Genomic DNA, 12,728 nt, shown 5'->3' on the forward strand with positions numbered 1-12,728 from the left:
TAATGTATGAAAAATGTTGCCAGAAATGTGATTACATTACAACAGAGTTCATAATTTAAAAAAAAAAAAAAAAAAATTCAAGATCATACCAAATCTGTTTTTATTTTTTAAATGTATCTATTATTATTATTATTATTATTATTATTATTATTATTATTTATTTATTTATTTATTTTTATCATTATTATTATTATTATTTAAAAGCCTTCTTGTCATAATAATTTAGATTAGTAATATAATGTAATTTAATTTTACTGCCAGTTGTTATAATATCTGTAAAGACAGAAGCTGGAAATATAATGAGATATTTTGTGATGATGTTTGCTGTGTGAACCTGCGGTGTCGCTGCTGAGCGGAAACACGTCATCGACCCGGAAGTTGTTTCCCCGAACTCCTTTTTTTGTTTTCATTGATTTGAAACATGGCGTCTGAAGGAGAGGCGGGCAGTGCTGCTACCACCGAACCGGAGACGGGAGAAGGGTATGTCGCCTTCATGCAAGATATTTTCCATTGTTACGAACGTGTAGGCCTTGAGTCTGATAATATGTGAAGATTTAAACGACATTTCCGGTCTTGTTTAGCCATAAACGCTGTTAGCAAACTAGCTAGCTAGCTAGCATTAGCGCTCGACAGAGAAATCGTTACAGCTCAGCTGGTCTTTGTAAAGAGACAACATTAAAATATCTGACAGGTTAATGTTAGCCTGTCTGCCGGCAGACATAGTATAGTCTACTGAGGTTAATTTAAACCTTTATAAGCATTTAAATGTCCCTCTAATAATCATATATATGAATAACCCCCGTGCACCAGACTCCGTTTGAATATTGATAGTTTTAGCGAACACAGTGTACTTCTGATTATTAGACTTTTTTTTAACCATTATTCATTTAAACAACAGAGTGTAAAAACAATTCAGCATACAGCTGAAAGTATACAAAGATACAGGGGGATACCACACCATACAAAGATAATATCAGACCTACAGATGTCAAGTGTCTTAAAATCAAAGAGCAGGTTCATACAGTGTTCAGTATCACAGAAATAACCAATATGAGGTTTATTACTGCTACACTTACAATTATGAATGAAAGACTGAATAATTACCAAATGAATTAGGAAAAAAAAGGTTTGGCTTCTTTTCTTGGGTACTTAATGAAACCAAACACCACATTTTCCAATAATAAATCTTAAGAGATATGGTCCATGATAAATCTGCATGTAGTGATTGGCTGGGTAATATTTATGAATATTTTGAAGGACACCTCCTTAACCTTAGTCACAGTTAGGTATTTATGTGGCCGAGTAGAAGTTAGGAAGTGGCAGAAAACGGAAATACTGAAGTACAAGTACTTCAAAATTGTGCTGTACTTGAGTAAATGTACTTAGTTACATTTCACCACTAGATAGATCCAATAGTAAGTGGAAGGCAGGTGAACACGTAAGAGTTGACATGGGACATTTGTCTCTTTATGTTGAAGCATTTCACATTTTTACAAAAATATAATACATACATACATAATACATAATTGTACAGTTGAACATGAGCACATTAACTGAAAAAGTGTAATTGGTTGAGAAAGGATGCAAACAAAGCAGAAACTCTTTGTTTGGAAATAAATACGAATACTTTGTACAAGTAACTGGTCGGTCATAGGTTAGTGACTTTCATGTGTTAATTAAGACCGGTGTAGTGTGATATTCCAGGGCTGTTTCAACATTTAAGGAGGATTTTATTCTGCTGTTTTAACCAGGTGATGTGAACTTGCCACCGTTGCATATAAATATGTGATGAATCTTTCTGTTGACTTTCAGGGATGCTACATTTGGGGAACTACCCACCAGCATGGATACTGAATCATCAAATGGCAAAGAGGGAATGGTAAAATGGTTTGATAATGTCATTGGGTTGCAGCAGTATACTGGTTTCAAGGTATGCTGTGATATGAAAGTTGACGGTTATCATGCTGTGTACATTTGTTTATTTAGGTTATTAAAAATAAAATGCAACTGGAAGGCGACTCTCACCTTTATTTTCATTATTTTCAAAGGGGAGACTTTTTACACATACTAAAAAGACAGTTTCAAGTTTGTGTTTTAGTAATAAAATGTTTGTATAACCAAAAAGAACTCTCCTGTTTTCATCTCTTTCAGGGTCATTCTGACTGATAATAATAGCAGTTGTGTAATACCATGAAAATGTCATACTGTTGCAACCCGATAATGTTATTTTGACTTTGTTTTTACTTTGTGTTTTCTTCAGTGACTTTGTTGTGAACATGCTGTTTTTAATAAGCAAACTTTCTGTCTCTGTCTCACAGGAAACAGCTGGCGAAGGCTCGGAGGCTGCTGATGCTCTGACTGGATCTGGAGATGAGGAGAGTGGGAGACAGCTGGGAGAGGTGGAGCTGCAGTGTGCCTTGTGTATGAAGTGGTTCACTGCAGACACGTTTGGCATCGACACCGCGTATGTATATTTATTTTTCATTTAATTACCAGCAGTTATCTGAGTATACAGTACTGATATCTTTCATGATAATATCTTCTCTTTCTCCTCTACAGGACCTGTCTTCCCTTCATGACTAATTATGTGTTCCACTGCAATGTGTGCCATCACAGCGGCAACACGTACTTCCTCAGGAAACAAGCAAGTAGGTGTTCTCTGTGTTACAGACTACCTCAAGTTAACAAAGCGGGGGATTTAGGTTTGTTGAATTTGCAATCAGCACTCTCAGTCTTTTAATAGCTAGTGCTACTGTCTGTGTTTTAGACCTGAAGGAGATGTGCCTCACAGCACTGGCAAACCTGACATGGCGGTCCAGGACACAAGACGAGCACCCAAAGACAATGTTCTCCAAAGACAAGGTGAGAGGAACGTGTTGTCATAAACTTTTGTTGGTGCTGATGTGGATCTCTGAAGCCCTATTACTGAAGTGTAGTTGATATTGGGTTTTTCAAATCAACTGGACTTGATAGGTGTGGCTAGATTTATACACATAGAAAGTGAAAGTGACCAGGAAGTGTTGGCTCTGTGCACGAATGAAGATTAATTTACCATAAAAAGGAGATTCTCGCATTTTTCACTGTTTTGTTATGTAGTGCTGCTCGATACACAACAAATGGAATTATGTAAATGTTGACTTCTGAAAAAATCATGTTAACAATCCCTTAATGTGGTTATGAATACCAAATTAATAATGGAAATGTGTGTCTGGCTTTCTGCAGGATATTATACCATTCATTGACAAGTACTGGGAGTGCATGACAACTCGTCAGAGACCGGGGAAGCTCACCTGGCCCAACAACATAGTGAAGACAATGGTAATGTTGAATCTCCACTACCTGCTGATTTGTTGCAGCCCCAAACTTTTGATCACTTTATGGAGGAAATCTACAAATGGATCAATGTGATATGCATCGTTACTGAGAGTATTTTGGAATTTTGGTGTCATTTCCAAGGCCACGCCCCCTTTTGTGGAAAGAAACGTGCTGTCACATAGGGCTGGGTGATATGGACAAAAATTACGTCTCGGTATTTACAGTCTGAATGTCGATACATGATATATATCTCGGTATTTTCTACTAAACGGGCTTCAGTTTCAAGTCAAAGCCACGTTTGAGACGTCACAAGCAGTTTTATAAAAAACAGACTGTGATAAAATAAAATTTAAAGATGGATTTTTTTACCTGTAAGAAAATATACAGCTGCACAACATGTAAATGAAAAATGATATAAAATAAATGGCAGAGCTGTACGTTAGCTTTTTGCACACAGCACTGGAGCTACAGAGGTTTAAAGGTTTGCAGCAGAGGACACTAAACTATAACATGACTATAAAAGGATCAAGTAGGTTTGAAAGGAGAGTTAAAGTAGTTTTCCCTGGCCTTCCAAATGAATCTAGTGCTGGAAAATGTTTTAGATATTATTTAGGCTGTTAATCTTATTTATGCATATTGCATCAACAGACAGGCCGAGGAAGGGAAGAGACACTTTGTCTGCGTTATATACATCTTGTATATGAACTGTCTGTGTTTGTAATGTGCTTTTGTTCATTTTCCAGAGTAAAGAGCGAGATGTCTTCCTCGTCAAGGAACACCCTGACCCCGGCAGTAAAGACCCAGAGGAGGAGTACCCCAAATTTGGCCTGTTGGACCAGGTATTCATCACTCAGCTGTAGTACAGGATGTAGGAAAGAGGTTTGTGCTGCAGAAACAGAAAATGCTTGTTTATTTCTGAAGTCTGATTTCAGTTGTTCTTACTCTTCTGTAGGACCTGGGAAACATTGGACCCTCATATGACACACAGAAACAGACCACTGCTGCTCCCACTGCTGGTGGGCTGAATGGTAAGGATTGAAAACAAAATCTAAACTCAAGAAAAATATAAATATTTTACTTGTAAAACAGATAAAAAAGTATGTTGCACCATTCTGTATCAACAAAGGACAAGGGGGGAATTTTTCACATCTCTGGTTAGTATATAAACTCCCCAAAGCTGCGAGTGAGAGCCTGTTAAATGTGATGACCATGGCCATTTTGTGCATTGTGTTCCAGGTGGATCTGCTTTCTCAGGTGAATATGTGGTATTTTGGCATCTGGAGCTGATCAGTGTGTTTTTGTGTCTTGTAACCCTCTGGATTGAAGTTGGCCCTGAGGCTCCTTAATAAGCATCTTGTGGGCAACTTCATCCACGTCCAGTTGTAAACCCCCCCCCCCCCTTGTCTGCGCTCTGCATCTGTTTGGTCCCCCCTCCCGAAAGCTTTGCCCGCCTTTGATCGGTGAACATAGCTTCCTTGTCTCTGGCTTGCTGCTAATGGGCTCTGAAATCCCTAAAAATCTCCTCACTGAAATGACCCTCTGCTTTCCATACGACATCATATGTGAGAGCCGAGTGCCATTTTTTAATTTGCCATTGGCCTTCATCCAATGCTAATTAGCCTCATCCTCTCTCTTCCTTCTCCATTTGGAATTTTTGTCATCAGACTTTAAGCCACATAGTCCTTCATTCTGCCAAATGAATTATAGTAGATGTTTAAAAGTGCAGAACTAGTCCTGAGACTTTACTATGTAGCTGTTGGCTAAACATGAGGGTGTTTTTTTAAGATGATGACAGGTTTAAATGGCGGGTCCATTTTTAGCTTTTAGTTGTTGTTATTACAGGGCTTTGTTGATGACTCGATTCTGATCTGGTCAGTTACAGCACTTCACGGTCTGTTCCTGCAAAGAAAATTCATTCATTCATTTTTAACCGCCTGGAAAACGCAAGGTCGGGCACTGGGCTCTACTTTTGTGTCTTTTCTGTGCCAGCTTTCATGAGCCTGGCAGCAGGTTGCATCTGAGGTTGCTAAGCGACCTTAACAAACAGCATATTACAGCCTATTTACGTGAAATCCTGAGTGCAGAGCTGATCTTCTCCAAGGCACTGTTTATGTGTGTTGGACTTGCTCTGGCAGCTCTGCACCAAAATGATCAACATTTCCATTTTTACCACAGACTGATATTTACAGATGAAGGAAAAAGTATCTGTGGGCTGCGATTGGTTGTTCCTCGTCTCATGACATGCGGTGTGTGCTGCTGCATTCAAAAAGCTGAACTGGGTTTATCTCGGGGCGCAGCTGTTGTGCCCTGAAATATATGTGCTCAGGAACGCATGCGTGCTGTGACGGCATCACTCTGGCATTTGAGTGTGCCTGCTGCGTGTCTACCTTGAAAACGATGAATTTGAGGGCTCAAAAAACGCGGCATGTGTACAGCCCCTTAAACTGGCATTGGAGGTCACCAAAACGATGTCGGTATAAAAGGTACAGCTGGCAAGTCGAGACCATATATGGGACATGTGTGACGTTTTGACAACATGTTATGTGTGCAACCCACCGTGGGGAGATTTAAAAATCAGATCGTAGCAGTTAGCAGCTAACTCAAAGCAGGAGAACGGTGGCCTAAGTCACTGCTTTTTGTTAACGGCTGAGCAGACATTTCCGTTTGTAAAACCCAAACAAGAACGCAGATGGACCCGCCCTTGAAAAATAACTATATGTTATTATTATGTGCCGTATGAGTGGCTCAACCTTAAGTTCAATAACCATTTACCTTTCTCAGATGTTTAGGAACTGTTTTCTTTTCGTTTATGTTTTGTTATATATGTTCATGTGCTAATAACTTAACAAGCTGACCTTATATGGTTTTACATATTAAATAGAGAAACAGACACAGCTTTTCAAAAAAAAAACCTTGAACTACAGCTATCTTTTTTATGGCTTTGTTTTGTTGGTAACCAGGTGCCAATGGATAAATCATTTTTTATGAATATGAAGGAATAATAATTTTTCTTGGAGCCTAATTACGTTATTTATATTTTCCATCTAGCTGATATTATTTTATTCTTTGGAGGAAGTAAGTAGAGAATCTGATCCCATCATCTGTCTCCCTAAAGATTAGTGTTTCTTAATGAGAGAACGATGTGGTTTACATTAAAGAGGCTGATAGTGTTTGGAAAATGCCACGCCAACTAATTCCTGCCTTTTTGTGCCTGCTGTTTCCCTGTGTACACCAAACGCCTAATAAACTGCTTCCACTTTTTGTATATGTGTGTGTGTGTGTGTGTGTGTGTGTGTGCTCAGTGGCATTGATGGTGTGGAAAGGTTATGAAAAGACTTCTCTATGACAGTAGAGATTTTCTGAATTGATAGTGGCCACATCGTCTAAAATGGTGTGTCTTTGTGGGGAGGACTGACATCTGTATACAGAGTGTTCTCAGTAGTCCTCTGTCCTCTCTCCAAATGTAGGCTGTACTCTGGAGACTTGTGTCTGGAGCACTGCTGGTCTTATGATCCTGTTATTAAGTACACCAAGCTAAAACTACTGCAGTCTAATATAGCAGTCCGTCATGAAGGTAGGAGTCAGAGGAGAAAGGTGTTTTAAACATTTGAACTCACTGGTATAAATGGGCTGGACAAAATATCAGAAACACCTCTTACTGTAAGGCAGTATAATTCAACAGCATCACAAGTGAATGACCATGAAGGTGAGGTTGGATTTAATGCAGGGCTGCTGTATTAAACTGCATTGATGCTGCCTTTGCCACTGACTGCCTGTGTCTGTATGGGTGTGTGTGTGTGTGTGTGTGTGGTGTGTGTGGTGTGTGTTTCTTAATGTTCAGGAGTGTAATCTGTCTGGTGTTGTTTTGAAGGTGCTTTGGCTCCTGGTCCGGGAAAAGGAAGAGGGGCCAAACGTAAACAGCAGCAGCAACAGGAAGGCACAGCTGCAGGAGCCACTAAGAGAACCAGAAGGTATAAGAACTGTCCGTGCATACACACACACACGCACACACACACACACTCCATGTTAACTAGAGCTGGGTATTGGTACTCGAAACCTTTAAGGTATCGACTAAAATATCCTAGAAGGGGAAAGTAGAGAAAAAAGATATCTAATGAAGTACTTTATTAATCGGCATCCCTTTAAGAGTACTGATATTGATACTGGCATCCATGTTTTTACAGACATAGATATAAACTTTAACAGCAACTTGACTTGTTTGTGGAGGCATACGACCACGAGGAGTTTATTCTACCTCGTTCTGGTCTTTTCGTGGGATTATTTGACGAACTAAGTACTAAGACTGGTAGTATCGCTTAAAAATGAAGATGTATAACAAATTTCTACTCCTTCCCTCATCGCAGCGACCCTCTGTTCTCGGCCCAGCGCCTGCCTCCTCATGGCTACCCACTGGAGCACCCGTTTAATAAAGACGGGTACCGTTACATCTTGGCAGAACCAGATCCTCACGCTCCAGATCCTGAGAAGCTCGAACTGGACTGCTGGGCTGGCAAACCCATACCTGGTGATCTGTACAGAGCCTGTCTGTATGAGAGAGTGCTGCTGGCCTTACATGACAGAGGTACCGCAAAGTTGGAACACATTTCTAGTCAGCTCACACCATGTTGGTTTGTCGTGTACACAACTAAATGTATGTTTGTGTTGCAGCGCCTCAGCTGAAGATCTCTGACGACCGTCTGACTGTGACTGGGGAGAAGGGCTATTCTATGGTGCGAGCCTCCCACGGTGTCCGAAAGGGCGCCTGGTACTTTGAGGTCACAGTTGATGACATGCCTGCAGAGACGGCGGCCAGGCTTGGTTGGTCTCAACCACTCGGTCAGTGGCGCTCCTCTCTTACACAGAACCTCTGTACAGTTAGGAAGAATATGCAAATTTGAGTTAGAGGAGAGAGAAATCAGTTGTCATTTGCCGAGTTTTTAAATAATGTTTGCAGTCTAGTTAAAACACAGATCGAGGCAGGTATTTATTCTAATTCTTGAAATGTTGTTATTTATTGTAGGCAACCTGCAGGCACCTCTGGGTTATGACAAGTTCAGCTACTCGTGGCGCAGCAAGAAGGGCACACGCTTCCACCAGTCGATAGGAAAGCATTACTCCTCGAGCTACGGTCAGGGAGACACGCTGGGCTTCTTCATAGAGCTGCCCGACGCCACAGAGACCGCCAAAGCTCTGCCTGACACATACAAGGACAAGGTAACACAATGAGAACTACGCTGAGGCTTCATCCACACTAATGTGTTTTCATTTTGAAACGCGTACATTTTGCCAGTGTCCACACTACTTGGCGCTTTCAAAACCCTAAAATGGAGACTTTTGAAAATGCTGCTGACCCTGGAATGTGTTTCAGTCTTGATGGGAAGAAAAGGAAACTTTTGAGAAAGATGACGCAGACACACATGTTCACTTCCTGATGAATGTCATCGGTCATGTCTCCTTCTCTGATTCGTCACACCTCTATCACGTGACTCTTTTCCAGAAGAAATTAAACTGCCTTGACTAGCAGTGGTCTGTAACCATGCTAAAATTCTCGTGTGGACAGAGATTGGTTTTGTTTAAAAGCGTTGTTTTAAAATGAAAATGTATTAGTGTGAGAACGTAGTCTGACTCAGCACACATCATCACTCTCACATCTCGAATCTGTTCTGTTTTCAGGCGCTTATTAAGTTCAAGAGCTACCTGTACTTTGAGGAGAAGGACTACGTGGACAAAGCAGAGAAAAGCCTGAAGTCAATGAGCCCCAGCAGGGTGAGGAAACCTCTCTAAAAGTAAAACCAGTGTGAAAATATGGTGCCGTTTGCTGCTGTTGATGCATGGATCCTGTTTTCCAGATGATATTCTATAAAAACGGAGTGAGCCAAGGACTTGCCTTTGAGAATCTGTTTGAAGGCATGTACTTCCCCGCCATCTCACTCTACAAGAGCTGCACGGTCAGTACGCACGTTGTGTTGGTGATTTTTTGCTTTCTTGATTCTTTTTTGTTTGCTTAACTTAACCCTCTTTGTCTCTTTTCAGGTGTCAGTCAACTTTGGGCCACATTTCAAATACCCTCCAAAGGACCTCAAGTACCAGCCGGTGAGAGAGTCTGTAAAGAATCACGTCCTCGCCCAGGTAACACACCTCACACTGAGCTGTTGGATTAATCCTCTGTGGTTGTTTTCCTCTCTCCGTCTCAGATGAGTGACATGGGCTGGGGCGCTGTGATCGAACACACTCTGGCTGACATGCTGTACCACGTGGAGACAGATGTGGATGGACGGCGCAGCCCTCCGTGGGAAGGATGAGCATGGCTTGATAGTCAGTACGCACACACGCCCCAGTCAAACAATTGTTCCGACCTCTGACAGTAAAATAAAAGCACCACATGCTGCAGCAAACTGTAGCTCAGAGAAGTTTTTCTCTGCTCTTGCGATATTCGTTTCGCAAGACATGAAGAGAATAATGAATATGCTCTAAAAAAAGGCTACACCAAGCTAATATTGAATGGCTGCGTATCTTTGTTTGTTAACGTGCCATCAGCAGACATTCCGCTCTGAACATCTGACAACTCAATCAACGTATTTTTGGTGCTCCGCTCTCAAATATGTATATTTTGAAGTTATTGTTTTGCTGTAGAGAGATCTCTCTGGGTATCAAGTCGAACCTCTGACGCTCTGCGTATTGTTGCGGCCAAACGGACCCACTCTAACACTTCACACATCATCTGTAGACAACTGTTAATTCTGCACTCTTTCATGTATTCAGTGTTTTTTGCTAATTTTATTTGTTTTACAATGTGTGTCAGTTATTTACTGTTTTATACTCTGGGTTAAATAAAAAAAATGCTACATGGACGAAGTTGAACTCATTCATTAAATCTGGATTTCAGACAAAGATTTGTGCATTTGACATCAAATCAGTGTGGCTCATGAGCCTTTAAAATGAAGTAGGGGTGAAACTAACAATTATTTTTAGTTATTTATTAATCATTTGTGCTTTAAAATGTCCAAAGTCGTTCATTGCTTGGTTTCTGTGGCGATACTCCTGCCTGCTTCTCCAAACGTAGGATAATGATGACCACTGTCTGCTGCAGGTAATATACTGACTATAGCTACGTACTTCATAAAAACCCACTTTAAAACTGAACTAGTGGTTCCCGACCTTTTTGTCTTGTGAGCCTTTAAAATTAAGTGGGGCTGCAGCTACAGATTATTTCCATTAGTAATTTATCTGTTAATTATTTACACAATTACTCATTTGTTCTATAAAATGTCAGGAAATACTGAAAAATTTAAACAAATTCGAGGTGTCGTCTTTGAATGTCTTGTCTCATCTGACCAACCATCCAAAACCCAAAGATATTGTCATATAAGACTTCATAAAATCGGCAAATATTCATACTTGGAACCAGAAGGAAATGTGAAACCAGTGTGTTTTGGTCATTTTTGTTCAGGATAAATTTTATATCTAACAGCTTATCACTTTATCATTTAAGCATGATAATGAACAAGGCCCACGTATGAACCCTCAGAAGTTATAGCCTTTGTTTACTGTAGACATGAGTAGTTTTTTTGGGGCCTCAGTAGAAAGAAAAAACAGTGCTTATATGCCTTGCTTATTTCTCCTTTTAATCTGAATAAAACTGTGGCTAGTGTAGAAGCAAAAAAGTCAAGGTCCCGAGCCGGGCCGGTTAGCTCGCGACACGTAGAATCAGATGCAACTGAGTTTAATGTGCTCGCAGGCAACAAACACATCACAACCCAAATGAGCCAAGCTCCGGAGCAAGGCTGGAATTTCTTTGTTTGCGCTCACTCTTTTATCGTAGAATTTCTGCTGAGTCATCTCTTTCCCTTAATCCTTCCCACTTGGCTCTGATCGTAACATATCCCACCTCTGCTGAGTCACTTTTTCTCCACCATAATGGTGTCATATTTCTGCTGAGTAATGTTTTTCCTAGATCTAAGACCGCCTCCTCTTACTAGGGTCATTCTCAGGACAAGCTGTAATTCCCCTAATTTTCCACTAGTGTTTTCTGAACCCATCCTCATGCTATTTTTAGAAATAATTCACAGTGAGTCCTAGGTACTTCTCCACCACAATGCTTAAGTGCTCAATGAGTGTGTGTGTGTGTGTGTGTGTCATAAGAATACATGAAATATTAAACCAGTGTGTAATTTGTCAGTTGCACAGATTATATTGCTTCAACACATATCTTTTAAAGGTCAGCTAAAAGGTACAGTATATGTCTTCAGTAAATCAGTACATTACACTACAGTCGGAACAATTGGATAAAAAAAATCTGGCGTATTGTATGTATATATCAGCCATTTCAGCTAAAACAGCACAACTGATTAAATAATTTTTAAACATGAACATAAACTGTATAAAAGACGTGGATGTAGCCTGTGGATGGAAATCTGAAAAGTAAAGCCAATGCGGAACACGTTTATTATTGTAAACTAAAACAAAAATAAGCAGTGAAAAATATTGTCGCAAACTGAAGCTAAATACAGGGCTCCCACAGTCATGGAAAACCTTGAAAAGTCATGGAATTTCACAGTTATATTTTCAAGGTCTGGAAAGCTAAAAATATCAAAGTCATGGAATTTGTGCATTGAAATTATTACAGTAATTTTCCCAGGATAACCTTCAACATAATGTAACATACCGGCAAATTATTTTCTGTAACTGTCAATGTAACATAGCTCTAATATGTGTCGATGAGTGACAATGTTCTGTCTCTTCCTTCAGGTACGCCTATTAGCTGAAACTATGTTTGAATAGAGTTTGAGTCTGATATGTTGGAAAAAATGTTGCGCAAGAAAAAAAAATGTTAAGGGTCCTTGAAAAGTCATGGAAAAGTTTTGAAATTTTGTCCATGAAAATGTGTGGGAACACTATAATGAAAACAATATCCTTTAAGAACAACAAAAATTAAACTGACACAACATTGCCTGGTTAAAAAACCCCAATAAAATTAAATGAAAAGAAATGTAAAGTCAGCTTTAGTTTTTTTGGCTGTAACATTGTACAACCAAAAAAGGAGGCAGCAGCAGTTTCCATCAACTCTTGTGACACTGAACCACAGAAACTGAACAGACTTGACATTCTAGGAGATGACACTATGCTGCAGTTGCTTCACATCGGACTTTAAAGAAGTGCAAAGATTAAACATTATGGCCGTTCCTACACAGTACTCCAACCATGCAGTCTGTATGTTTAAGTAACTACGCACTTCTGAGACATTATACCTGGCCACAACATTCTGAAAAACTGAAACTGAACTAAAACGAAATAGGAAAACGAATTGAAAACTCAAAACTATTTTAACCTTAATGCAGAAGTGCCTCAAACCTGCATTCTTTCTAATGGCCATCAGGGGGCGACCCTACTGGTTGCAAAACCAGACTTAACAC

General features: G+C 40.0%; 1 protein-coding gene across 2 annotated transcripts; it reads left to right on the plus strand.

Annotated features, from left to right (window-relative positions):
• Window positions 1-373: 373 nt before the first annotated feature.
• Window positions 374-10,166, plus strand: ash2l (ash2 like, histone lysine methyltransferase complex subunit). Of its 2 annotated transcripts, XM_033646075.2 has the most exons (17): window positions 374-480; window positions 1,813-1,879; window positions 2,319-2,464; window positions 2,560-2,648; window positions 2,768-2,862; window positions 3,223-3,318; window positions 4,059-4,154; window positions 4,268-4,343; window positions 4,552-4,569; window positions 7,187-7,286; window positions 7,680-7,897; window positions 7,984-8,151; window positions 8,336-8,529; window positions 8,989-9,081; window positions 9,165-9,263; window positions 9,349-9,408; window positions 9,510-10,166. In XM_033646075.2, exons 1-17 carry the CDS (start codon window positions 422-424, stop codon window positions 9,615-9,617), a joined length of 1,782 nt encoding a protein of 593 aa, XP_033501966.1. In that variant the 5' UTR covers window positions 374-421; the 3' UTR covers window positions 9,618-10,166. The 2 variants fall into 2 exon arrangements, with proteins under 2 accessions (XP_033501966.1, XP_033501967.1); XM_033646076.2 differs by lacking the exon at window positions 4,552-4,569.
• Window positions 10,167-12,728: the final 2,562 nt, after the last annotated feature.

This window comes from Epinephelus lanceolatus, chromosome 19 (genome assembly GCF_041903045.1).
Source record: "Epinephelus lanceolatus isolate andai-2023 chromosome 19, ASM4190304v1, whole genome shotgun sequence".
Lineage (NCBI taxonomy): Eukaryota > Metazoa > Chordata > Actinopteri > Perciformes > Serranidae > Epinephelus > Epinephelus lanceolatus.